The sequence below is a fragment of the Rhinolophus hipposideros genome (genome assembly GCF_964194185.1).
Source record: "Rhinolophus hipposideros genome assembly, chromosome: 20".
Lineage (NCBI taxonomy): Eukaryota > Metazoa > Chordata > Mammalia > Chiroptera > Rhinolophidae > Rhinolophus > Rhinolophus hipposideros.
This window is the reverse complement of record NC_138066.1, coordinates 37,898,927-37,925,783: the sequence shown is the minus strand read 5'-3', so window position 1 is coordinate 37,925,783 and position 26,857 is coordinate 37,898,927. Positions and strand designations below refer to the sequence as shown.

Sequence of the window (26,857 nt, the reverse complement as noted above, 5' to 3'; positions counted from 1 at the left end):
TATTAAAAACTTGAGTGAAATGTGAGTTAATACAGTGGTACCTCGGTTTTCGAACATAATCCATTCCAGAAGACTTCAAGTTCTGAAATGTTTGAAAACCGAGGCGTGGTTTCCCCATAGAAAGTAATGCAAAATGGATTAATCCGTTCCAGACCTTTAGAATCAACCCCTAAAACTGCAAATTTAGCATGAATTTTACTATCTAATGATACCATAGAGCCATAAAATTTACAGTGATCGTAAACCGGAATGTTCATCAACGGAGATGTTCGGAAACCGAGGTACCACTGCACTGGGCTACGTAGTATACACCAGTAATTACAATACCATTCAGTTGAGGACAGTGGGAAGGTGGGAGGTAAGTATAAGACCGAGTCAAGTATTCATTCTCATAGATGGATTCCATGCCTACCATTAGCCTGGCACTGGTAAATATGCAGTGAAGAAGGTCTGGACTAAAGTTCTAGGAGCTTCTAACCTAGTAAGGGGTAGGACTTGGAGCTGTGTGCTGAGGTGATGAATTAGGGGACAGGAGGAGCTGAAGGGATTCCAGGATGGCATAGGGTTTGGGCAGGATAAGATGGTGGTTAAGCTTGTTCAGAAAATAGCAAAGGAGGATGTGGCTATGTGCCTGTGCCCTGAGCAGATCTCAAATTTCCTGCCTGAGAACCTGCTTTTTGGAAAAGACATGCAGTATCAATAAGACTTTACACTCCTCTTCCTCTTGTCCCTAGATAATGACCTTGATCAAAACTACCATTTTTTACTGTGGGACCCTGTGTTTTCATCTTCCGTCCTCAGTGCACGCTTCCATTCAGTCTGTCCTTCAGCAATACCTTCTACATGTGGGGCTCTTGGCGAGGTCCTGGGGCCGTAGAAAGAAACCTTGCTCTCCAGGGATCCAGGGACACAATCCAGTGAACAGACCATGACTAAACTGTGTTAACCCCAGGGTGCCAGCCTGAAGGGGGAGGCTTCCCCTTGGCAATGACCGCACTAGAATCAAGTCTTAATGACAATAGCTTTATCACCCAAGGAAGAGTGTGGACCTGCCGTCAACTGAATAACTGGTGGTGCATAATTGCAAAGCCTGTGAGCCAGAATACCCTGGAAGGACTCCACTTCATCCTCATCTCCTTTCCCCTCCAAACAAGATCCTTTCACCATCCCTTCCCCAGCCCTGGCTGCACTGCTGTGACCACATTAAGACCTGGCCCTAGGTGGAGGAAGAGTGAGGGTGCTGCTGGACCAATATGACTGACTGAAGCTGCCCAAGGCCCTAAAAGGAGGAAATGGACTGGTGCCCTATCCAAAAGGATACAGCAGCCCAAGTCTTATCAGGAGGCAGCAGCTTCCTTGCTCCTTCCCACTCTAAAGTCACTATGTGCCACAGTAGTGCAGGCAGCTGTGTATGTGTTGGGGAGGGGGAGGGGTGACTGTAGAACTGTGGGCTGGAGTGGAGGTGTACAGACCAGTTAGTTCAAGGTTGCACTATCCCAAGCAGAAAGCAATAGTGGTTTGAACGAGCATGGTGGTAGCAGAAATGGAGGGAAGAGTCAAAAGTTGAGGGGCAGAACAAACAGGATTTGGTGATAAATGACTCTCAGGAAAAGGGAGGAGTCAATACTTTCAGCCTTCCTGGCAATCCTAGAAACCACATGGGGCCAGGGCCTATATAGCCCTTTGCTCTGCCTACTGCTCAGCAAGTGGGCTCCAATTTGATAAGAAAAGACTTCCTGTGGTGGAAACTGAAAGGAAGAGGAAGGTGTTATTCCATTCCTGCTTAGGAGGTTGTAGGAGAAGGAAGATGGCCAGAGCTTTGTGTCCACTTCATGCCTTCTGGCTTCTGGAGTGGGTGCAGCTGCTCTTCGGACCCAGTCCTGCCCCTCCAGCCTGGGCCTTGAACCTGGACCCAGTGCAGCTCACCTTCTACACAGGCCCCAATGGCAGCCACTTTGGGTTTTCATTGGACTTCTACACGGACAGCCGAAAGAGGTGAGCCCTGGGGGAAGTCTGGGTGTCGGGAGAAAAAAAGGATTCCCCAAGCATCGCTGCATCTGTGGGCCTCAAGTTCCCCATTTATGATAAAGGTTGAACAAAGTGACTACTAGGGTCTATTTGGTCTGAATTCTTGCGAGGAATACTGAGGAGGGACAGGCTGAGGTGAGGGTGTCAAGAAGGGGTACCAGTGGGGAGATGGGCACTGAAAGTATAGCAAGAACAAAGGGAAAACAAAAGTTGGTACCTTGTTTTTTCTAAGCACTTGTTATGTCATTTGGCTGGCACTATGCTGAATGTCCCTCATACATTTATTTCATTTACTTATCCTGATAGTATTGAGTAGTTGATACTGTCCTCAATTTACATATGGCAAGTTGTGATGTAAACCTAGATCTATTAGGGTCCTTAGCGATATCAGCACCCCACTCCCCACTTTAGAGGTGCCCACTAGCTTCCCTAATACTTCATTAAAACTAGTTCTCAAGAAGGCATCCGGTAGCAGTCTAAGGTTCTAGGGAGCATGTAAGCCCCTGGCTGTTTTTTGGGGGGGGGAGGCAGGGCTTAGGAGGGCTTTCTCAGCAAGGATATCAAACCCCTGGTATTCAAATCAAACCAAATGGTTACAGTCCTAGTTTTCCCCTTAACTCAGTCGGTTACTTTGGGCATGTGATTTCCCTTGCAGAGAGAGTCAGTTTCATGGGCCATAAAATGAAAAGGTTGGTTTCGATGATCTGTGAGGTCTCTGAGGAGAGGTGCTCCAGTGCCCCCTAAGGCACACCGCCCTTCCGCGTAGTGCTCCCAGCGCGGGCACTGGGGCATGGGGTACCCTGGGATCCGCGCCGCGCTCACGCAGCTTTCCTATGCAGCGTGGCCATCGTGGTGGGCGCTCCGCGGACCCTGGGCCGCAGTCGGGAGGAGACCGGCGGCGTGTTCCTGTGCCCCTGGAGGGCAGAGGGCGGCCAGTGCACTTCACTGCCATTCGACCTCAGTGAGTCCCACGCAAGGAGGAAAAGGGAGGGATTAGAAGGAGCGTGGATGGCCGGGCTCCAGCTCCCCACCCCTTCTTGTGCCCTCCAGATGATGAGACTCGAAAAGTAGGCTCCCAAACTTTCCAAACTTTCAAGGCCCAGCAAGGATTGGGGGCGTCGGTCGTCAGCTGGAAAGACAACATTGTGGTGGGCTCTGCGGGACAGGGAACAGGGAGCAGTCGGGGGGGTGGGGGGGCAGGCACATGTTTGGCGGGTGGAATCCCAAGTCCCGCCCTTTCCCCACTCTCCTGTGGCCCTGCCCCAGGCCTGCTCCCCCTGGCAGCACTGGAACGTCCTAGAAATGACCGAGGAGGCTGAGAAGACGCCCGTGGGTGGCTGCTTCGTGGCTCAGCTCCAGAACAGCCGCCGCGCAGAGTACTCGCCCTGTCGGACCAACATCATGAGCTGGGTTTACAGGAAAAATCAATTTAGTGAGCTCCGCTCTCCATTTTGGCTCCGCCCACTCGCGGCCTCTTAGCCCCACACTTAACCTGAACCTTCTCCCAGCGCCCCCAGGCCCTGCTTTCAATCCCGCCACCCGTCGATCAAGCTCCTAGCCTCCCTGCTCCCCGTGGCTGATTCAAGGCCACACCTTTATGTCACCCATGACTCCGCCCTCATATGACTCCGCCTCCGCCCGCCCCAGACTCAGTGCACGTTTCTTGATCCGCCCCTTCGCTGTCCTTCTTTGCCTCCTCTAGTGGACGACAAGCGCTACTGCGAAGCGGGCTTCAGCTCGGCCGTCACTCAGGCAAGTGGCGAGCCTAAGCGGCTTGCGGGCGGCTCCCAAACAGAACACCCCTCTCACCTCCAGGGCTTCCTTTTCAGGCTGGAGAACTGGTACTTGGGGCCCCTGGTGGCTATTTTTTCTTAGGTACGTGCCCACCCGTGCACCTCCCTCCCTTCTTTCTCAGCCTGGGAGACCCCAAGAATCTGGGCCCCCACACCCGCTGTCCCTCGCGCCCTAGGTCTCCTGGCGCGGGCTCCAATTGCAGATATCATCTCCACCTACCGCCCGGGCACCCTCTTGTGGCACGTGGGCACCCAGCGCCTCACCTTCGACTCCAGCCACCCAGAGTACTTCGATGGCTACCGGGGTAACCCTGGCACCTCCCTTCTGGGCTTCCCAGCACTCCAAGTGTCACCCTTCCCTCCCTGGAATCTCTGTGCGGTCTTGATCAGGTCTTGGCCTTTCGGTGGCCTCCGTTTTGCCGTCTGCATATGCAGGGTTTAAAACTGGGTGGTGTCTGCGTCCCCTCCTTCCTTGCCCTCGGCTCGCTCCCTGCTTCGCCCTCACAGAAACACTAATTTGCGCTGTGTCTTCAGGGTACTCGGTGGCGGTGGGCGAGTTCGACGGGAATCTCAACACTACAGGCAAGAAATCCACTTAGGGGCAGGGGTTGGAGAGCCCAGCCTGGGGAGGAGCCCCTCCAAGCCCCTCACCGAAATCTCCCCTGGGTGCGGAATGGCGGGCGGGAAGGCAGCTAGGTGCGAAGGACCTCATTCCCTGGGCCGGGCTCTCCCCAGAGTATGTCTTGGGTGCCCCCACCTGGAGCTGGACCCTGGGAGCGGTGAGTGCCCCCTGCCCCGCCACTGGGCATCCCGAAGGCCCAGACCCCATTCCTCAGCCTGACCACCCCCACCCCCAAACCTCCTGCCCTTTCTCACTCGGAGCGGAGCGGGAGGCTGTCTTGGGGGACGAGAACGATGCGCTCCTGTGCATTGTCCGCGCAGGTGGAAGTTTTGCAATCGAACCACCGTACGCTGCACCTGCTGCGTGGAGAGCAGGTGAGGGCTGCTTCCTTATGGGGGTGGCGGAGGCTGGGGGATTAGGACCCTAGACTATTACGCGGAGTGTAGGGGGTAACGTCTAAGAGAGGGTGGCAAGTCCGGGGGCGGGAAATAAGATGCGCCTTGTCTTCCTGCAGGTGGCTTCGTATTTCGGGCACTCGGTGGCTGTCACTGATGTCAACGGGGACGGGTGAGGAGGGGGTGCGCCCCACCCCTACCTAGTTGGGTCCACAATTACCGAGGCGCGGATTGCCCCCAGTCTCCTCCTTTCCTAGTCCTCACTCCCCCGTGCCCACGGAGGGGAGAGGGAGGGAGAAAATGCGCGAGGTGTGGCCCTGGCCGGCAGCTCACCCCACATAACCGCGCCGCGCGTCTGGCCTGCAGGAGGCACGACCTACTGGTGGGCGCGCCACTGTACATGGAAAGCCGCGCTGACCGAAAGCTGGCCGAGGTGGGGCGCGTGTACTTGTTCCTGCAGCCTCGGGGCGCCCACCCGCTGGGCGCCCCCAGCCTCCTGTTGACTGGCACACAGCTCTACGGGCGATTTGGCTCCGCCATCGCGCCTCTGGGCGATCTCAATCGGGATGGCTACAATGGTAAGGAAAGAGAAGAACTGCACACGGGTTAACAGCCACAACAAAGACCATGGATTTGACCTGAGGGCAGCCGGAGCCTTGAAGGGCTTAAGCAGGAGTTAAAGGAGACCAATTAGGATTTGCTTGCATTAGTCCAGGCAAGAGATGGTGACCACCTGGAGGTGAATTTTGGCAGTGGAGCCGGAGAGGAGGGTGATTTCACTGCTATTTAGTACTTAGATTATTAGGACTTGATGGCGACTGGATGTGGGGCTAAGGAACGGAGAGAGGAGTTGGGTGGGTGGTGGTGCCGGGTGGTGGTGGAACTCAGGCCGGGCAGCAGGCCTGGGGAGGTGAGTTGGGGGTATATCAGCCGTCCACTTCTAGACCTGTTTGATCTTGGCACATTAGGCACATTAGGCAGACATGTCCAGAGAGCAGTTGGGTATGGCTTCCCCCACTTCCGTCAGAGAGGTATGAGTGGGAAAGAGGAGCTGGGGGAGGGTGGCTGAGGTCCTGGGAGCCTGTGTAGTGAGATGAGACCTAGGACAGAGCCCTGGGAAGCAAGGTATTTAGGGGACTCCCAGAGGAAATGAGTCTGGAAAGGAGTGTCCAGAGGGGTAAGAGGGAAACCAGGAGAACTGCTGGCCCAGAACTCAAAAGAAGAGAGTGCTCTAAGCAAGAGGAAGGGAGTCAATGGCTCCAGACGCTGCTGAAAGGTACAGTTAGATGGGGCCAGAGAAGTCCAGATGGACTTTAGCAGGAAGGAGATCATTGGTCAGTAACAAGAACCGATTCAGGGCTGGGTAGGCAAAGAAGCCAGAACACCATGGGGCAAGATGACTGAAGGTGAAGAATTGGAAGCAGACAGTGTAGATAGCTCTTGCAATCAGTTTGTAAAAGGAAAAAGAGAAAAGATGATTACTGAAAGGAAATGAGGGTCAAGAGAGGGTTATTTTAATTTCAAAGAATATGGAGTAGGTTGAATGTGGAGGAAAATGATCTTGTGGGGAAATGGGGGTGGGGTGAGGGAGTGAGCTGGAGGAGGGTCCCCGAGGTGCCTGGGGGAGTCATTCGAGGGTGAGATGCTCAGCCCAGGGACAGGGTAAAGGAGGGACACCTATTCCTGTGTCGCATGGGGGAAGAGAGAAAAGTGGGTGTGGATTCAAAGCACAACAGTTGGGCTGCTTCCCTTTGTGAAGGAGTTGGGAGAATGGAGGTTTGAAATAGGTGCTGAGCAGACTGGGTGAGGGAGCTGAGCAGAAACCCCCCTGCAGGACAGTCCCTAGTGAAGCCTGGAGGTCAGGAATTCATGGTGCCTGGCCTGGTGAGGCTTGCCTGGCCAGGCTTGCCCAAAACTAGCAGTGGGGAACGACAGGCTAAGGATATGGCAAAAGTGATCAAATGGTCGGGATATAAATGGAGATGAGGAAGGCATAGAGCAGGGGTGTCCAAACTTTTTTCAACGTTTTTTATCAAGGGCCAGATGCGGTAAAATACACAAACAGTCGGGCCACTCACTCGAGGTGAAGTACGTATTGCCTCACCTGGTTTATTTAAGTAAACTAAATATATTTTGGGAATTTGCTGCGGGCCAGTTAACAATGAATTGCGGGCCGTAGTTGGCCCGCGGGCCGCAGTTTGGACACCCCTGCCCTACATCAAGAGAGAGTGGAGGCCCAGGACCTGGAGATGCCACTGTTGTCAGAATGTTTGATTGGGATGAAATCTAGACAACTCGATCAGAAAAATCAATGAAGATCTTTAAAAGAAACAAACTGTATAGAAAACAAAATCAGAAAACAAAGATAGTTTATAACATATATATCAAAGATACTGATTCTTATCAAGTGCAGAAAACTTACAAATTAACAAGAGTTTGATGATTAACACATTTTCAGTACTGATCATCAAAGCTCTAGTGATGACAGCCCACGGCGGGGCTCTGGGTACGCACGGTGGAAGTGGAGTGGGCGAAGGGAGCTTGGGAAGAGGGCGCGGGTATTTATTAGGTCTTGGTTACTTAATCTTCTGGGTCTCAGTTTTCTCATCTAAAATGGGAATAATGATGCCTAATTTTCAGGATCAAATGAAATCATGTCAATGTATTTTTCTCAATAGATAGTGGAGCCTGTTTTTATAATAATCATATTTGAAGGATCTGTGTCTGACCCAGTTGTAAAGTCCTAGAGAGCAGGGCAACTGCCTCCTTGACCCAGACCTTTGCATTCCTCTCCTGGTCGCCTGGGGTCTGCCCAGAGAAGAAGCTCCTGAAAGTTTGACAGGCCCACCTGGAGAGATTGGATAATAGCCACTCCCTTTCTGTTACTCCTTCCAGATGTTGCAGTGGCTGCCCCCTATGGGGGACCCAGTGGTCGGGGCCAAGTGCTGGTGTTCCTGGGTCAGAGCGAGGGGCTTAGCTCACGCCCCTCCCAGGTTCTGGACAGCCCCTTCCCCAAAGGCTCTGGCTTTGGCTTCTCCCTGAGAGGTGCCACAGATGTCGACGACAATGGATACCCAGGTGCCCTTGACTCCCTCCAGCTAGACAACAAGGGCCCTTGGGCATTACCTGGAGATACTAAGGGACATGGACAGGGGCTATGCCTGACGTGGTACCCCCTGAGAGCTCTGATCTGTCTGTGGGGCTGGGAAGCCAGGGCAGGCCAGGTCAAACCTCCAGTGGGGGAAGTGGTGTGGGGAACCCCTGGGAAGATGAGGACCCCATGCCTTTCTCTAATTGCCAGTTCTGACCCCTCCCAATACCTATAGACCTTCTGGTGGGAGCTTACAGGGCTGACAAGGTGGCTGTATACAGGTGAGCTCTGGCTCCAGGCGCGGGGTGGGGAGGAGACCCCGAAAGGAGGGGCACAATGGCAAGCCTCCCCCATCCCTCCAGAGCTCAGCCAGTGGTGATGGCCACTGTCCAGCTGCTGGTGCAAGATTCGCTGAATCCTGCTGTGAAGAATTGTGTCATTCCCCACATCAAGACAGCAGTGAACTGGTGAGATAAAGGGCATGGGCCAGGCAGGATCTGGAACCTTGCGGGGCCCTAACCCCTGAGCTTCACTCATGTTTTTGCAGTTTTAACATCCAAATGTGTGTGGGAGCCACTGGGCACAACATTCCTCAGAAGCTGCGTGAGTGACGTGATGGGGACAGGAGGGAGGGAGGCTGGCTAGGGAAGCCCCTGACCCTCCCTGCTTGCCCTGCCAGGCCTAAAGGCTGAGCTGCAGCTGGATCGGCAGAAGCCCCGCCAGGGCCGACGGGTGCTACTGCTGAGTTCTCAACAGGCGGGCACCACCGTGCACCTGGACCTGAGCGGGAGGCACAGCCCCCTCTGCCATAATACTACGGCCTTCCTCCGTGTACGCCCAGGCTGGGCAGGGCTGGGGCATGGGTTGGGCACTGCGGGTCAGGGGGTGCTCAGTTGTAGGGTGCATGGTCGCAAGATGGTCTGATTCTTGTCCCCTCCTTAGGACGAGGCCGACTTCCGGGACAAGCTGAGCCCAATAGTACTCAGCGTCAACGTGTCCCTGCAGCCCGAGGATGGACTGGCCCCTGCTGTCATGCTGCATGGAGACACCCACGTTCAGGAGCAGGTGGGGGCGGGGGCGGGCAGGCAAGGGAGGTGAGGGACGCCTGCCAGAAAGTCAGGGTTAGGGTTAGTGTCCAAGCTGTAATGTGAACCCCAAAACCTAATGTCACCTCTAATCTCTGATGTCACTCTAAACCCTAATGAAAACCCTAAAACCTCAGTATGCCCTAAACCCCAAGTGTTGATGTCACCTGTAAACTGATAGAAACCCTGATGTCACCACCTAAACCCTGCCATTTTCCCAAACCCTGCAACAAACCCAAGCGCTGCTGTCATCTCCATACTTCTTTCATTCTCAGACCTTCTAATTCCCTACCTTCACGTGCCCCCAACTTACCCACATACCCTGACGTGTCCCCTCCAGACCCGCATCATCCTGGACTGTGGGGAAGATGACCTGTGTGTGCCACAGCTTCAGCTCACTGCCCGCGTGTGAGGAGACGTCCCTCCCCACCATACCCTGGCCGGGTTGGCCCCGATTGCGTCCCCTGCCCACCTAGGGTGGCAGACACCCATCCCTGGTCCTCAGCGGCTCTCCTCCTCCCAGACCCTGAGCCAGGACCCGACCTCCTCAGCGTTACTCCTTTCTCCCCACAGGGGGGGCTCCCCGCTCCTAATTGGAGCCGATAATGTGCTGGAGCTGCAGATGGAGGCAGCCAACGAGGGGGAGGGGGCCTACGAGGCTGAGCTGGCCGTGCACCTGCCCCCAGGTGCCCACTACATGCGGGCCTTCAGCAATATGGAGGTGAGGCCCCCACCCCAGGACGTTACCCGGTTACCTGGACCTGGGAGGTGCTGCAGCATTGGACTCTCTTCTATCCTATCTCTTACGCTTTGCTGTAAAAGCTGTGATTCTCTTTTTTTTTCTTTTTAATTTGGAAGAGGAGTACTCTGTGATAAAACCCAAGCTAGAGATGGCTCAGGAGCTAAATGTTAACAGGAACGTCTGTTACCATTTGGTAAATTTCCGTCCAGTCTTTTTTCTCAACATCGATAGATACGTATGTAGGTACACATTTATTTTTTATTTTATGGATGTAGTTTATAACAATGGGATCATAGTCCATGTAATGTTTTGTGTTTTTCTCTTCAAAAAAAAAAAAAAACCAAAAAAAAAACCCATAAAGTGCTAGAGTAATACATAACGTAGCCCGTGACAGCCCCTTGAACTCACATCCCAAGAAACGCTCCTCCTTACCCTGGCACACAAGTCTTTTCCAGACTTTCCAACAAGTTTAAATATATATGGGCTGCTCAGTAACCATCTTCTTTCTCGAAAATTCCTTCTCGAAGGGCTTTGAGAGGCTCATCTGTAACCAGAAGAAGGAGAACGAGACCAAGGTGGTGCTGTGTGAGCTGGGCAACCCCATGAAGAGGAATGTCCGGGTGAGGCTGCCGAGTCGTGGCTGCTGGGTCTCCTCCATCAAGGGCTGGTGGACGCAGGGCTTTACGGGCTGGGTTTGAAGGCAGATAGCTCTTGGCCGCGATCCTATCCTCACACTCCCTAATTGCGTGTCCCTGGGTGAATGACTTTTCCTCTCTGAGTGAGCTTCTGAGTAAAATGGAGATAATAATGATAACTTTGGAGGATGAGGACCGGAGGACACATTCCAGACAGGGCTGCCCAGGGTGGGCATTTGGGCAGTGACTCAGGCCCTGCCGGTCTCAGCTAGGAATCACGATGTTGGTGAGTGTGGAGAACCTGGAGGAGGCTGGGGAGCACGTGACCTTCCGGCTGCAGCTCAGGAGGTACAGACTGGGCTCCTCCCACCCATCACCCTTCCCCTTATGGGATCCCGATTTACAGACACTCAGGCGCCCTCCATACAGAAGGGTCTTCTGGGATGCCTGCTCTTCAGACTCTCCTGTTCCCTTTCTTCCTCGGAGATTTGTTTCTGAGTCTTGGAGCCCTGGAAGTTCTTTTCCAGGTCTTACTTTTGCGTGGCTTGCTGTTTGTGGAGTTAGTGCTTCCTGAGCCCTCTGAAAGTCTTGCCCTGCCCCAGAGAGTCCTGATGTTCGGTGGGCTGGTGTCCCTGACGCGCGTCTCATCCCCTCCCTCCCAGCAAGAACAGCCAGAATCCAAACAGTGAGGCGGTGGTGTTGGATGTGCCAGTCCGGGCGGAGGCCCGCGTAGAGCTACGAGGGTGAGAGGCCGAGAGGGTGGATAAGGGAGATGGCAGGCAGAGCCCTAGGTTCAGGGGGCTCCAAGGGAACCCCCACAGGCAAGTCAGGGGATCAAGCTTACCCTGGTGGGGGTGTGCTTGGGCCCCTGCAGGAACTCCCTTCCAGCTTTCCTGGTGGTGGAGGCAGAAGGGGACAGAGAGAACAGCTCGGACTTCCGGGGCCCCAAAGTGGTGCACAAATATGAGGTAGGCAGGAGCCTCCGGGCCCAGGCTGGAGTGAGAGGGTCCCAGGAGTTAAGTCTTGGTGCTGGGCCACCTAACATCCTGCTACCACCACCCCCACCAGCTCCACAACAATGGCCCTGGTACCGTAAGTGGCCTCCGCCTCAGCCTCCACCTCCCCAACCAGTCTCAGTCCTCCGACCTGCTCTACATCGAGGATATCCAGCCTCAGGGGGGGCTTCAGTGCTCCCCACAGACCTCTCCCAACCCCCTCCAGGTGAGAGTTTGGGTAGAAGAAAGAGATGCGGATGAGTCCCCAGCCCATCAACCAGGATCCCTTTGGGAGGACTGGGAGATGGGCAGAGCGTGGGACCTGACAGCTCCTTTGCCTCCTCAGCTGGACTGGGGGATGCCCACCTCCACCCCTTCCTCCAAGCGGGAGCGCAGGCATGCATTTCTAAGAGGGCCCCAACAACCCTCAGGGCTTCAGGATCCAGTTCTTGTGGTGAGCAGGCTCTGTGGTCTCCTGCTGGGGTCGCCCCTCCCTGGGGCCCAGAAGAAAGAGGGATAGGGGGCAGAGACAGGGGCCCAAAGTGTGATGTGGTCCTCTGATTGGCCACCTTGGTCCAAGGGAGTATGAAGGATTGTGCTGGTCTTGTGTCTGGGGCGGAATGGGGGCACTCGCATTTTGTAAGGTTGTCAGTACATTAAAGACAGTGAATAAATACCAAAGCAGGGTGACACAAATTCTGGGTATTGAACACCTTATGAGGACCCATGTCTTCCTGCCCTCTCCCTGGATCTCTGGGATTGTCTGAACAACCCCATTTAGAGATAACGTCTGAAGCTTGAATCTGAAGCCTTTCCTGAGGGCGAGGCCCAAGCTCCCTGACTGCCCCCACCCCACTGCCCCCCCACCTCCTCTGTGTTGGGGTCTTGGGGTGAGGGAGTAATGGGTCAGGAGGGGCTGGGAACTAATGACGCATCCCCGCAGAGCTGCGACTCGGTGCCCTGTACTGTAGTGCAGTGTGAACTGCAGGAGATGGTGCGTGGACAGCGAGCCATGGTCACCGTGGTGGCCTTCCTGTGGCTGCCCAGCCTCCGTCAGGTGGGGTAGGGCCTTCTGGAGGTGGATGGAGAGGTGGGGCATGGTGAGCGGGAAGAGAGTGAGGGCAAGGTTTACTTTGTTTTCTACTGTGGATGTTTTGGTATTTATTTATTTATTTATTTATTTATTTACTTACTTACTTACTTACTTATTTATTTGAGGGGCCAAGTTTACTTTGGAGGGATGGGATTAGGCCAGGCACAGGGTTCCCCAGGGGAATAGTTTGGGGCTGGACTCCTACAACCAATAGGCCTCATGTGAATGGCTTCCCCCCAACCCCATCCAGAGGCCACTGGATCAGTTTGTGCTGCAGTCGTACGCTTGGTTTAATGTCTCCTCCCTTCCCTATGCCGTGCCCGCCCTCAGCCTGCCCAGCGGGGACGCTCTGGTGAGTAGGGAATGGTGTTTAGGAGATGAGTCCTGCAGGACCCATTGGTCCTCCCATGTGTCCACGCCTAAGAGGATGGGGGTGGGACCTCCCTGGGTCTGAGGGGTGAGACAGGTAGGTGGCTTGGCTGGGTGTCACCACTACACAAGTTTGAGTTTTGGGGAAAGACAAGTGTCAAGGTGACTGAGGACGTGCTCCGGTTTGTCCTCAGGTGCAGACGCAAGTGCTTCGGGCCTTGGAGGAGAGGGACATTCCAATCTGGTGGGTGCTGGTAGGAGTGCTGGGTGGCCTGTTGTTGTTCACATTCCTGGTCCTGGCCATGTGGAAGGTGAGACATGAAGGGAGGTGGGGTCCCCAGGTGGGCCCAGGCTTGGCCCTGCTCACCCTCACGGGGAGGCAGAGAGAGACAGTGGCCCAGTGGGGGGTCACAGCCCGGCTGACCTACATCTCCACTAGCAGAATGTCATTCTCCAGAGGATCTGTTCCAGGGCACAGACTTCTGGGAGAGGTGGGACCTGGAAGTCTTAAGTCCTTTAGACCCGTTTCCCCCGAGAGGAAGAGTCACAGGGAGTGAGTCTTGCCTTCAGGAACTCTGGCTGCTGAGGACGACAGGTTTACCTCCTCCCTGCTCTGTCCTTTGTCTCAACGGAGGTGGGAGGCCCAGGTCTGATCCAGAACCTGCTCCTTGCTCCGTAGGAGGCCCTGGTGGATTACTCCCTCCTCTGAGTCTGGAGAACAAGTGTGCTGTTCTCAAACTCACTCAGGTGCACAAGCCCTGGAAAACATGATGCTTTCACAGAAAACCACACATTAGACTTATAAGAATCAAGTACATACCATCATGCACTTGAGTCATAATCATCAGTATTTAAGAAAACTTCAGGAAGGAAAAAACAAATCTTGTGTTTTTAATTGTTACATGCATTATCTCAAATGGGGGAGGCCTCCATTTGTGCAGAGAGGGGTCCGTCTTTGTGCTGGTCCAGGAGAGGCCCTCAAGGCTGGCTGGTTTCTAACATACCTACTTCCTCCACTGCCGCTCTGGGGCCTAAGGCTCATCTTTACAACCTGTCCCCGGCCCCCGTACATCCCCAGGTTGGCTTCTTCAAGCGGAATCGGCCACCCTTGGAAGAAGACAATGAAGAGGAAGAGTGACGGCGCAGCCCACGCTCTGTCCTAGCGGAAAGGCTGGCTGTGATGCCTGCTCTGCCCCTCTTCTCTGAGTGTCCCCCAGAGACCTTCTTCTCCGGTCACCCACGGGTTGGAGCTGTTCCATGGAGGCCACCTGATGACCTCCCCCTCCCATCGGAGCTGGGCCACCCCTTTCCTGCTGCCTAATAAAGAGGCTGAGCCCCAATCCTCAGTGTGCTGCCTCCTCTTGGGGGTCAGAGGAGGAGAGGGAGACCGGGGTGATGTTTGAGTGGGGATCTGGGGCTGGTAGAAGTAAGAGCAGACAGTGTCTCTGCCAGGGCAAAGGCTGCAAATTACTCTTTGGGGAGTGTCAGGGAGTAGTAGAACGTGGGGACAGAACAAGGGAGAAAGAGTGGCAGAGCTTCTGGGTGAGACTGGAAGGGATGAGGGGAGGGGGCTGAGGGTGGCTGAGGAGGCAGGCAGGGTCCCTTGTGGGCAGCTTTAAACAGTATTTTTTTCATGATTTCAAGGAGATAAACATCAAGATGACCCGAGTTTTGGGAAAAGAACACGCTCTTCCCACTCCCATTTAAATAAAGGCCAGGGGGAGGCTAACTAAGCCCTCATCCTGAGGAAGGCAGTGAGGTGTAACTATTCCTTATATTCCTTCTTCCCCACCAAGGAGAAGGGTCTTTGGTTAGGAAAGAGGGTGCGGGCAGGGAGCTCCCAGGAGGGCTGGAGGTGGAAGACAACTCTTCCTCCACTGACATTGGAGTCAGAAGATAGTGATAGTGGGGCTTCATCTGGAGTCCTAAAAGGTTTGTTGATTCATATGTTCAATAAATATTTATTGAGCACCTACCATGTGCCCAGTACCATTCCAGTCTGGGATGGAACAGCGAACAAAAAAGTCCCTGCCCTCATGGACCTTACATCCAACCAGGGGTAAAGAGTAAACGAATAAATAAATGTATGACCAGTGGTGGCCAGCGCTTGGAGTAAACATAAAGGTAGGGAGCTAGTGCTAGAATGATGTGGGTGTTGGGAGTGGGCTGACATTTTAGGCTGCGTAGTCAGGGAAGGCCCTTCTGATGAGGTGAGCAGAAAGATAAATGCCAGGTGGCTTTCCAGAAATAAAGTGTTCTGGACAGAAAGAACAGCCAGAGAAAAGGCCTTGATGTGTTCAAGTAAAAGTTCAAGTAAAAAACCCATGGAGGCCCATGGGTTGGAAGCAAGTGAGGAGTTCAGGAGATGAGGTCGGGGTAGGGGCAGGCAGGCAGCACCTTGTGGCCAAGGGGAGGACTTTGGACTTGATGCTAAGTGTTAGGGGAGGCCATTGATGAACAGGCTTACCTCACAAGAGCTGTTGGTATCTGATTCTACCCAAAGAAGTAAAAGGTAAATTCTGAACAAAATAGAACAATTTGACATCCATGCATGGCAAGTTCCAGAACAAGTTTCTAGCTGGGTGACTATTTAGGAAAAGATTAAGCCAAACTTTGAACCCCAGCCAAACTTCCTCCCACCTCTGCCATTGCAATTAGGTGACCCCAGACAATTTATCTTGATCCAGCAAAGCATTTGGCATTTGTCCTTATGCACAAGACAGAATGTGAGCGGGAGACTCAGACTTAAAACTAGACAATTTTGATTAAGCTGAAGAAGATCGCCATCCTGGCCCTGGGCTGCCTGGCATTGTCATGAGTCCCTTCACCCTGCAGATGGCTGCTGGCTGAGAAGGAGCTCCAATACAATGGGTAACTGAAGCAGATCCAAGGCAGCCTAGACAGATTGTGAAGTTGGGTTGAAACCAACAAGATGAAATTCACCAGGGATGAGTGCTAAATCCTGTGTTGAGGTTCAAAAAAAATTGGTTACATAAGAATAGGACTGGGAAATCTGGTTAGATGGAAATTTATGAGAAAGAGAAAGGGATGGAAGGAGGGGGTAAGAAGAGAGAGAAAGATGGGGAGAGGCTATAAAAGGAAAAAAAGAAAGGTATGGAAGAAATATAGAAAGAAAAAAGAAAAGCAAGGAAGGAAGGAAGAAAGGAGAACGAAATCTGGCTGTTTTGTCCATAAGCTCTAAACAAGGTCCCCGTAAGTGAGACGACCCAACCAGAGGACCCAGCTAGATGAGAAGCACCAGAAGAGAAGCCTGCTGTCCTGAGGTCTTTGCCGTAGGTACTAATGCCCTCCACAGCACCACATTGTAATAAAGAAAAGGTGACAAGGCAGAGAGAACCAGGAGAGGAATACCAGATTAGATGAGGATTTGGCCATCCAGAAACTGAGTGATGACAACCAGAAACTGGAAGGGAGAGCCAGGCTGGGGCTAGAGGGCAGGCCAACAGCTGTCTTCAAACGTGGGGTTCCCGTGGCTGAGGAAGAACTAAAAGACTCATTGTCATTCATGAACAGCGGGACCAATCTGTGATTTTCGGTGGGAGAGACAGTCTGCTTGCACCACTAGAACTTCCTAACCATTATGACTGCCCAGCAATGGATCTTATCATCTGGGCCAACAATAGCACCTGTCAGGAATGTGCTAGACACTTTATATCACTATCTTATTTAATTTTTACAACAACCCCATGAGGTAGAAATTATGACAATTTTCACTTTAAAGGAAGACTGAGGACTGTAAGGGTAAATAACTTGCTCATGGCTTAATAAGTGGCAGAAGCTAGACAAGAACCGAGACCGGTTCCCAGGGGGCTGCGCCCTAGCTCTCCAGCACTGCGTGAGTGTTTGTTCGGAAAGGGGCCATAAATCAGGGCGCTCTTGCACTTTTTAGAGGCACATAACTGTGCGTGCTCTTTGAGTGTGTTGCAAGCAATAGTCATTCTCCCCACCCCAAAAAAATCTTGCACCAAATTTCGGGGCTTCTGGAACGCCAAAGATTGGACCCTGTTTGCTACACTCCCTCGCAGCTTGGATTCTGAGAGCACGGGGTGGGGGCTGCCGGGTGGGCTGAGCGCGGGCACAGCCAGCGGGCGGCGGGGGAATCGCGGCGGCGAGGGGGCGGTGCCCGGAGGCCCGCGGGATGGGGCGCCGCCTGAAGGGGGCGCCGGTGGCCGCTCCGGGCGGAGACAATCGCGCTGAGCGGCCGCCGCAGCCAGAGCGGGAGCCCGAGCCGCGCGGCGCAGAGCTGGGGCTGAGCGGGGCCCGCCGAGCGGGGCCGGGCGGGAGCCATGGGCCATTAGGGCCGGGCCGAGCCCCGCGATGCCGCCACCGAGTGGCCCCAGCATCCTCGCGCGGCTACTGCCGCTGCTGGGGCTGCTGCTCGGCGGCGCCTCCCGGGCTCCCGGCAAGTCGCCGCCGGAGCCCCCCAGCCCGCAGGGTGAGTCTCGGCCAGGAGGGGCAGCGATCACGGGCCTGCGCCCCCCCACACACCCTGATCGGACCCCGCCCGCCAGCCCCCTCTTGGCGGCGCTCGTGAATCGGGGGCTATTTTATTTCCAAGACTTGGGTGGGGGAGCTAAGCGCCTGGGGTCGGCGCTTACCCGGGAGAGGAAGGAGGGAGAGGGGTCCGCCTGGGCTGGGGTCTCGGGAAAATACAATGGGGAGGATGGGGGTCTCCAGGCTCCGCGCCGCCGCCCCCTTCTGCCTTGTTTTTCTCCCTCCTGGTCCGCGAGGCGCTGCTGCCTGAGCCATTGTCTACCGAAGACACCCGCCCAGGGGCGGGCTGGGGAGGGCGCCGGCTCTGCAGCCCCCTGCGGGTTCCTCGATCCCGACCCCGGCTGGGTGGGGGCGCAGGCGTCGGCGGATACCCTGGGCCCGGACGGGGGCTGGGCGCCTAGTGCTGGATTTGACGGGGGGAAGGGCGGGGGGAGTGGGTGAGGCTGTGGGCGGATTGACTGCTCGAATAGCGTTCTTCTCCTTGGAGCCTGACAACCCCCAGGTGGCCCCCAGATTCAGATTTTGGGGTGCACCAAAGAAACGCTGCTCAGCCCTTGACAGAGAAGGGGCTGCAATTGGGGGGGGGGTTCTGGAAAACGGGATACATTGTGATTCCCACCTCAAAGCGCATGGCAGGGCTTTGGTGGCAGAGCCATGCTGAGCTGGCTGGCTAGCTGGCTGTGGGCAGTGAGGCTGGGAGGGCAGGTGCCTGGGTCCCCACCAGCAGGCCTCCAGCCACTCCTGTCCCCAGCCCGCTCCCAGGTCACCCCCTCCTCATCTCACCTCTCCATCGCAGTGGAGGAGACCCTCCCAGCGCCTCACCAGCCCAGTTGGGTGTGTGAGGTGGGGGGGGAGGGTCGGCTCCTGCAGTGGGAGAGCTAGAGCACGACTTCCTCCCTATGCCTGGGCTCTCAGGGTACTCCACCCACTCCAGCCCTGCGCCCACCTTCCAGCCTGCCACCCAGCTATTGCTCTCCCATCTCCTGCCTCTGGACCCCATCCCTTTCTGAATGAGTGCTCTCCTCTCCTCACCTCCCAACCAAGGAGCTGGCAGGAAAAGCAGGGTGGGGGGGTCTAGGTGAGGGAAGTGGGGTCCGGATGAAGGGAGGGGGTCGGATTTCCTCCTGGAATGAGGCAGGGCTGAAGCCAGGAGAGGCGGATATTGTATGGAATGTCAGGCTTTGAAGAATGAGGAAGGATCTCCTTGGCCTCAGTCTTCCCTGCATTCTGGGGGAAAAGAGGAGCTTTGATAGCTAGGAAAGGGTCCGAGTTTCTCAAGAAGCCTCTCCCTCAAGTCCTGCACCCCATGGTCGGGCCCAGGGAAATGGCTGGAATACAGCCAGGATGGGGCTCTCCCAGGCCCCTGGCTGGGAGCCCAGTTGAGGGGAAGGGAGAAGAGAATCTACTAAGGCACCTGCCACCCCCACCTGAGCTCGGCACTGATGCCTTCTTCAGGTCTTACTTACACACCCCTGTTCCCTTCCCTGGACTCCCTCTCCTTTTCTGAGACTCTGCCCCTTGAACCCAAGGCATTCCCTCAAATGACCATAGTCCATACTCCTGGGTCTCCTCTTCCCAGCTGTTCTATCCAGCTGCTCCTAGCTTAGGGTGTTGGTGAGGAGTAGTCAGGCCCCTCTAGCTTCTCAGAATTCCTACTGGGTGTGTGTAATGGGGGGTGGGGGAGAGACTGCCAGTTCCTGGGAGAACTAGAGAGCAGAAAAGGGTCAAATGTGTGCACCCACTCTGCAGAGTTGGGCTCTGGCCTGGGAGGCGACAGGGAGGTGGGCTCAGAAACAGCTGGATGGAATGCCAGGGGCAGGCGTGGTGCTGGCTCTGGGGTTGGAAGCCTGAGATAAGACACCTGTCACTGTTGAGTGTCAGGCACCATCCGTGAGGCCCCCGGACCTCCCCATGCCCTGCCGCCCTCAGCTCCAGGCTCTTCCTTCTGTACCTGTACTCCCCTAGTTTTGTGTCTAGCAACCAGCCCTCTCCCACCTGCCTCCTGGGCCCCGGACTTAGGCCTCTGTACCTTTCCAAGCATGACATTTCCTCCCATTATTAGCAGCAAAGTAGGGGTGAGGCATGCTCTCAGAGGAGGGGCTGTGCTGAGTGGAAGGGATAGATTGTGCTCTGGATCAAACAGGCTGCCTGGGGCATCCATGAGAACAGCTCTAGGCCTGGTTCCTCCCCCTCATCACCCCATGTGAGATCAGCATACCTGCAGGCCCATCCCAGCTGGACCATCTATGGGCTAGGGGCAGAGTTGGCTGGAAAGTGAAGAACTTGGACTTTCCTTCCCAGCCCCCTCCATACTAGTTTCCCTTGAGCTTGGGTCAGCCCCCCTTAGCCCCATCTCTTTCCCCTTGCCAGGGCTCCAGCTCCCTGCCCATCTCCTGGGAGGAATGAGGGCATTGCCATGGTGATTGACTGTAGCTGACCAGCTGGGAGGGGGCCAGCAGTACATGTGAGGAGGTTGGGTCAGGAGGTACTTGTCTGAGCTTCAGGGTTGGAGTGAGTCCCTAAATCTGAAGCGAAACAGGCTTGTGCAAAGGATTCTAGGAGGAGAATAAATGATGTGAACCACCAGTTCCCTAGTGTCTCCTTCTCAGTTTTTTCCTGAGAACCCAAAATCTAACCCAGCCCTCCATACTCCCTTCTAAATGGCTGAATCCGAACCTCTCTCCTCTCCACGTGCAAACCCTTGGTTCTCCACTTACTCATCCTTTCTCAGCCCTCCACTCCCTCTCCTGTCCCTGACACTAGTCCCATAGGATGCAGTGGTTAACAATTTGGATCTAGAGGCCAACTCCCAGGTTTGGCTACCACATCTTCCACTGAACTGAAGCACAAGTCTCTAAACTCTTTGCGTCTCCATTTCTTTTTCTGTAAATGGGCTGGGAGCATATTTTATCAAGTCTAATACATCATCGACCGTAAGATGCACCATTATTTCATGTACCAGTAGTAAAAGGAAAAAAATGCTGCCAATTATAATTATGACATCATCAATCATAGGCATATCCTGAGTTCAGAAATGTTGGAAATATGGAAAAGTGCGTGTGTTAGACTTGATAAAATATGGTGATGGTACCACCCACCTCGCAGGTTGATGTGAGGTTTAAATGAGGGCTTTATAAATGCTGGCTTTTATAATATCTTGTCTAGACTTGGCCCCAAAGCTGCTCCCAACCCACAGCCCCGTCTGATCTCGGGGTTCCCCCCAGTTCTCTCTAACCCCCTCCCTCCTCCTCACTGTTCTCACCCCATCTTGCCCACAGAGATCCTGATCAAGGTGCAGGTGTATGTGAGCGGGGAGCTGGTGCCCTTGGCCCGGGCCTCAGTGGATGTGTTTGGGAACCGGATGCTGCTGGCCGCTGGCACCACCGACACAGACGGTGTGGCCACACTGCCCCTCAGTTACCGCTTGGGCACCTGGGTGCTGGTCACTGCTGCCCGCCCTGGCTTCCTCACCAACTCCGTGCCCTGGCGTGTTGACAAGCTGCCCTGTGAGTGCAGGGGCAGGTGGAGGGTGGGGCAGCAGCTGACCCAATCAGCCTCTTCCCAAAATAGTCCTTGGGGGTGGAGGGGGTGGGTTTTCCAGCAGCTGCTGCCTGGGCTGGGGTATGCAAAGGGGGCTGAGGGAGGATGAAGTCTCTAGGATTGGACGGAGGGAGTGCCCCGCCTGGGGGTGGGCAGGGGCTTTCTCTGGTGCTGACAGACCACCCCTCCCACAGTGTATGCGTCCGTCAGCCTCTACCTGCTCCCTGAGCGGCCAGCCACCCTCATCCTCTATGAGGACCTGGTACACATCCTCTTGGGTTCTCCTGGTAAGGCTACCCCCGCCCCATTACCTGCCAGCTCCTGTCCTTCCCCCTGACCTGGGTATAGAGAGCTCTGCTCTTCCACATACTAGCTAGGTGCCCTTGGGCAAGTCACTTAACCTCTGAGCCTTAGTTTGTTCATCTATAAGATATGGATATTGATAGTATCTACATCATCAAATTGAAGTAAGGATCAAATATTATCAAGCATGCAAAAAGCAGCACAGAAGGTGGTCAATATATGTTTATTGTTATTGGGGCTTCTCGTGGTTTCTATTCTCCCTCTACTCCTACCATTAGAATTCCCATTCCCTGCCACCTTTATCTTCAGCGGATCTCCATATCCTTGAGGCACACCTACTGGGTGCTGGCCATGTGAGAAGGCCATGAGAGGGTCATTTCAAGGTATTGAACACCCATGGAGTGCAAGGCCTGGAACAATCCTGCAGTGGCCCTGGTGTGCCTACTGGCTTTTGGTCTCTGCCAACTAAGACTTACGGCAGCACCCAGGCTGTGCAAGGCACTGTGTCTGAGGTTTGGGAACAAAGGTAAGGAAAAACAGACCTACTTCCTACCTCGTGGAGTTCATAGACAAATAGGAAGACACACAAACACATCACGGCAAACCCTGAAATAATTACAGAGCGGGCGACAGTGGATTAGAGGGCGACTGCATTCAATATTGAGAAAACCCTAACCTGTGAGGGTAGCAGGGCAAGAGGATTTGGTGAAGGGAGCTGTGGGACAGCCTGGGCTTGGGAGTTGAAGGGGGAGCAAAGGCACGTTCACCTGAGGAGGCCTGGGGAGTCTTCCAGATGTAGGGACAAAAGGGGACAGTGAGTCTGCTGGGAATGCTGTGCTCTGGCTATGCAGGGGGTGTACTGGGTGCAGACTGGTTCATGAAGCCAGGCAGAGTGGAGACTCCATCCGGCTAGGACTAGGGAGCCACAGCGAGTCTTGGAGTGGGGGAAGCCCCTCTCTAAATTATGTTCTTAGCTTGAGCTCTTGTCGCTAAATTACTCATTTGCTCATCATCTCTCTGATCCTGAACCAGAGGCATGTAATTAAGTCTTTGGAGGTTTCTAAAATGTCAAATGAACCCTTTGTTGCCCCCTAGCTTAAAGCCTCCCACAGCTCCCACTGCTTCAGTATACAGCCTAGACTCCTTCACCTGTTAATTGCGTCCTCTTGGATCTGTCCTGCCACTGTCGTGCACACCTCCCACTCTCGTCACCTGGAGGCCCCTGACCAGCACGCTGCCTTGTGCCTTGGGGCCTTATGGCAGTGCTCCTGGAAGTCCCTTTCCACTTTCTTTCCTTGCTGCGTCTTACTCATCCTGCAAGGCTCCACAGGCCCTTCCCAAGCGGGGCGGGCCAAGCCCCCCTTGCACCCTGGCTCCCCCTATTATAATAGCGAGGTGGGATGGAATGGTGGGTGAGAGGATGATGGATCCTGGCACCAGACTGCCTGGGCTTCAGTTGGGCTCTAGGATTGTGACCCTGGGCAAGTTACTGAACTTTTCCCACCTCCATTTCTGCATCTATAAAATGGTGTTGATGATAAAAGCACCTACCTCAGGGGCTGTTGTGCTAATTACAGGGGTTAACGTAGGTAACCTGCTTAGAACAGTGCCCAGCATATCTTAAAGCTTAATGCATGTTGGTTATTACATATTGTATTAGAATTCTGTTTTAATTCTAATTGGGTCCCCTCCATCCCAAGACAGACACAGATATGTGTATGCATAGCCTAAGCTGTCTCACGCAGTTGCTACTAGCCATGTGGCTACATTTAAATAAACTTAAAATTCATTAAGTTTTTAAAAATTAAAACTAAATCCAGTTCCTCAGTAACATTGCACTAGCCACATTTCAAGTGCTTAATAGCCATGTGTGTCTGGTGGCTACCATAATAGGCATCACAGATATAGGACATTTCCATCCATCACGGCAGAAAGTTCTAATGGGTACCATAATGGACAGTGCTGCACTAGACTGTGAACTTGAAGGCAGGGAATTGTGAATTGTATCATTCATTTTTGTATCCCCAGCACCTAACACAGTGTCTGCCACACAGTAGACAGTAATTATTTGAGGATCTGAACCTTATCATTTTATACATTAATAAGGAAAGTGTTTCAGAGAGCAAGTAACTGGCTCAGGGTCACACAGCCAGGACTGGGAGATTCTGGTCCATGTCCCTTCCAAATTTACATTCTATGACTGCACAGTTCTCTCCCCCAGTCACCACCCTCCTTGGTCTTCCTCAGTGGCCTGACCCAGTGGCTCCCCTTCTTAGATAACTGCTTTCTGTCCCTGGGCAACCTTGGCCTTGGCCAGGCCACTGCAGCCCCTCCTCTTTCCATCCAGGTGCCCGCTCCCAGCCTTGGGTGCAGTTCCAGCGCCGGGCTGCCCGCCTGCCTGTCAGCTCCACCTACAGCCAGCTCTGGGCTTCTCTGACACCTGCCAGCACCCAGCAGGAAATGCGGGCTTTCCCCGCCTTCCTGGGCACCGAGGCCTCCAGCTCAGGTATGCTGGGTGCCAGGCATGGAAGAGATGTCCCTCCACCACGATTTAGCCTTTAGCCTTTGTGTCCCCTTCCCCCAGGCAATGGCTCTTGGCTGGAGCTGATGCCCCTGGCTGCCGTGAGTGTGCACCTGCTGACAGGAAATGGGACAGAGGTGCCACTCTCAGGCCCCATTCACCTGTCCCTGCCTGTGCCCTCGGAGCCTCGTGCCCTCACTGTGGGCACCAGCATTCCAGCCTGGAGGTTTGACCCCAAGAGTGGTGAGTGCCTCAGGGGATTGCCAGTGCTGGAGTTTGGGGAAAGAGACTTAGGTGGGTGGGGGGATGTTGAGTCTTATGCAACCCCTGACTCTCCCAGGGCTGTGGGTACGCAACGGCACTGGTGTGATACGGAAGGAAGGACGACAGCTCTACTGGACCTTCGTCTCCTCCCAACTGGGGTACTGGGCAGCTGCCATGGCCTCCCCCATGACTGGTAAGAGTGGGGGGTGGGGCCAAGGGGCAGTGGCGGAAGGGTAGGCTGGGAGAGTGAACTTCTGAAAGGCAGGAAGGGCATCCACACCTGGAACGCTAAGCTCTTGACTGGCACAGGGCTAGTCACCATCACGTCGGGCATCCAGGACATCGGCACCTACCACACCATCTTCCTGCTCACCATCCTGGCAGCCCTGGCCTTGCTGGTACTCATTCTGCTGTGTCTGCTCATCTACTACTGCCGGTGAGTGCTGCCCACACCCCCACCTCCTCTCATCCCATGCAGACCGAGGCCTGCTCTATGCCTGGCCTTGTGCTGGGTGCTCGGGCCCTAGAGATGCATACAAACTGATCCTCAAGGTGCTGACAGTGAGAGGTGGGAGAGGGGCCAGGAGCTGCAGGCACGGCCCCTCCAGAGACAACACGCAGATGTTCCTTCCAGCCCAGCTTTCATGTCCAGGGGGCCTCATGCCAGACATGCCTCTGGTTGGCTTAGGCACTCCTCCCAGGTTCTCACTGCACCTCCTTACATCCTAACGCATGCAGTTCACCTGGAGGGGGACCAAATGGGCACAGATGCTGGCTGGACATCCCACAGACAGGCAAGGTTTTTCCACAAGCCTCTCCCAGGACCCGTCAGGCTTCCCCTACATCTCTCCTGAGTCCTAGGCATTGTCCCGACACCTCCAAATATCTCCATCCCTCATCTTGCAACTGCGGGGTGTAGGGAGCTGCTCTGGCCCTCACTCTTTCCTGAGGGTCTTGGTCTGCCCCCTCCTCTCCAGGAGGCGCTGCCTGAAGCCCAGGCAACAGCACCGCAAGCTGCAGCTCTCCGGACCCTCTGAAGGCAACAAACGAGACCAGGCCACCTCGATGTCCCAGCTCCACCTCATCTGCGGAGGACCCCTGGAGCCCGCCCCGTCGGGGGACCCTGAGGCTCCGCCTCCAGGGCCCCTTCACTCGGCCTTCTCCAGCTCCCGAGACCTGGCTGCCTCCCGGGATGACTTCTTCCGGGCCAAACCGCGCTCTGCCTGCCGTCCGGCCACCGAGCCTGCGGGTGCCCGCGGGGGCGAGGGCGCCGGGCTGAAGGGCGCCCGCTCCGTCGAGGGTCCTGGAGGGCTGGAGTCAGGCCTAGAAGAGTACCGGCGGGGGCCGTCTGGGGCCGCCACGTTCCTACCCGAGCCGCCCTCTCCGCCACCGCCCTTCGAGCACTATCTGGGCCACAAGGGGGCGGCCGAGAGCAAGACCCCCGATTTCCTGCTGTCTCAGTCGGTGGACCAGCTGGCGCGGCCGCCCTCGCTCAGCCAGACTGGGCAGCTCATTTTCTGCGGTTCCATCGACCACCTCAAGGACAGTGTCTACCGCAACGTTATGCCCACCCTGGTGATCCCCGCGCACTACGTGCGCCTCGGCGGCGAGGCGGTCGCCACGGGGGCGGGCGACGAGCCCGTCCCGCCCGAAGGAACAACCCCCGGATCGACGCGCCCTTTTCCCCAGCCCGACCCCCAGCGCCCGCTGATGCAGGGCCACTCGGGCGCGGGAGGCGAAGGCAGCGGGGGTGGCAGCGGCGAGGGCTGGGGGGGCGGGCGCTCGGCGCCGGTCAGCGGCTCGGTCACCATCCCAGTGCTGTTCAACGAGTCCACCATGGCGCAGCTCAACGGGGAGCTGCAGGCGCTGACCGAAAAGAAGCTGCTCGAACTGGGCGTGAAGCCTCACCCACGCGCCTGGTTTGTGTCCCTCGATGGGCGCTCCAACTCGCAGGTGCGTCATTCTTACATCGACCTGCAGGCGGGCGGCGGCGGCCGCAGCACCGATGCCAGCCTGGACTCGGGCGTCGACGTGCACGAGGCGCGGCCCGCGCGCCGGCGGCCCCTGCGCGAGGAGCGAGAGCGCGCGCCGACAGCCGCCCCGCCCCCGCCGCCCCCGCCCGCGCCGCCGCGCCTGGCGCTCAGCGAGGACACGGAGCCCAGCAGCAGCGAGAGCCGCACGGGCCTCTGCTCCCCGGAGGACAACTCGCTGACACCGCTGCTGGACGAGGTGGCGGCGCCCGAGGGCCGGGCGGCCACGGTACCTCGGGGTCGGGGCCGCAGCCGTGGGGACAGTTCCCGCAGCAGCGCCAGCGAGCTGCGGCGCGACTCGCTCACCAGCCCGGAGGACGAGCTGGGGGTGGAGGTGGGCGACGAGGCGGGCGACAAGAAGAGCCCTTGGCAGCGGCGGGAGGAGCGGCCGCTAATGGTGTTCAACGTCAAGTAGTGCCCCTGCCCCGCCTGGCCCCGCCCCCGGGTCGGGCCCCGCCGGTTCCTCCTGGGCCTGTCCCCAGGGTGCGGGGCCCGGGGGGCCGCGGGGGCACTCGCTCTTAGCCCCCTGCCCCTAAAGGTGTCCAGGGGCCTGCGGAGCTGTCCAGTAGTATATGCTGGGTGATGTCTTGGAAGGGACCCCATGTCTGCCTCCAAGAGGGTGGTGGGAGGGGTCCAGACCCCCATTGGGAGGTGCTGGGGAGGAGGGCTGGGGGGGGCGGGAAGCAGTGCCTGTATAAACGTGGCTGTACATAGAAAGGTCTATTGTGGGAAAGCAGGAGGGGCAACCCGGCCTCAGCTGCTAGTGTGAGGGCTGGGAAGGGAGGGAGCATTCTCTGTGGACCCCTGGGAGGGGAGGGGGTGCTGTTTGCTGACTA

At 55.7% G+C, this 26,857-nt stretch overlaps 2 protein-coding genes across 2 annotated transcripts; both read left to right on the top strand.

Moving 5' to 3' along the window:
• Positions 1-1,705: 1,705 nt before the first annotated feature.
• On the top strand, positions 1,706-14,186 carry ITGA2B (integrin subunit alpha 2b). The gene is made up of 30 exons (XM_081028736.1): positions 1,706-1,995; positions 2,868-2,989; positions 3,079-3,176; positions 3,295-3,460; positions 3,731-3,780; positions 3,858-3,903; positions 3,998-4,126; positions 4,356-4,403; positions 4,557-4,600; positions 4,764-4,817; positions 4,958-5,010; positions 5,205-5,416; positions 7,734-7,916; positions 8,165-8,210; positions 8,292-8,396; positions 8,477-8,532; positions 8,609-8,760; positions 8,872-8,994; positions 9,355-9,422; positions 9,588-9,735; positions 10,284-10,376; positions 10,660-10,739; positions 11,054-11,134; positions 11,266-11,359; positions 11,460-11,612; positions 11,733-11,840; positions 12,330-12,443; positions 12,730-12,831; positions 13,043-13,159; positions 13,927-14,186. Exons 1-30 carry the CDS (start codon positions 1,808-1,810, stop codon positions 13,984-13,986), a joined length of 3,093 nt encoding a protein of 1,030 aa, XP_080884862.1. The 5' UTR covers positions 1,706-1,807; the 3' UTR covers positions 13,987-14,186.
• A 2,871-nt stretch (positions 14,187-17,057) lies between these two features.
• Positions 17,058-26,674, top strand: FAM171A2 (family with sequence similarity 171 member A2). Its single transcript, XM_081028726.1, has 8 exons — positions 17,058-17,304; positions 20,642-20,869; positions 21,098-21,190; positions 23,554-23,712; positions 23,791-23,970; positions 24,068-24,184; positions 24,301-24,427; positions 24,969-26,674. Exons 1-8 carry the CDS (start codon positions 17,187-17,189, stop codon positions 26,434-26,436), a joined length of 2,490 nt encoding a protein of 829 aa, XP_080884852.1. The 5' UTR covers positions 17,058-17,186; the 3' UTR covers positions 26,437-26,674.
• The last annotated feature ends 183 nt before the right edge of the window (positions 26,675-26,857 follow it).

Coding starts and splice junctions, on each gene's coding strand:
- ITGA2B (XM_081028736.1), top strand. CDS start 1,808: ATGGCCAGAGCTTTGTGTCCACTTCATGCCTTCTGGCTTCTGGAGTGG. Junction 5,417..7,733: donor CAATCGGGATGGCTACAATG/GTAAGGAAAGAG, acceptor TACTCCTTCCAG/ATGTTGCAGTGGCTGCCCCC. Junction 10,377..10,659: donor CCATGAAGAGGAATGTCCGG/GTGAGGCTGCCG, acceptor TGCCGGTCTCAG/CTAGGAATCACGATGTTGGT.
- FAM171A2 (XM_081028726.1), top strand. CDS start 17,187: ATGCCGCCACCGAGTGGCCCCAGCATCCTCGCGCGGCTACTGCCGCTG. Junction 23,971..24,067: donor GAGGTTTGACCCCAAGAGTG/GTGAGTGCCTCA, acceptor TGACTCTCCCAG/GGCTGTGGGTACGCAACGGC. Junction 24,185..24,300: donor CATGGCCTCCCCCATGACTG/GTAAGAGTGGGG, acceptor TGACTGGCACAG/GGCTAGTCACCATCACGTCG.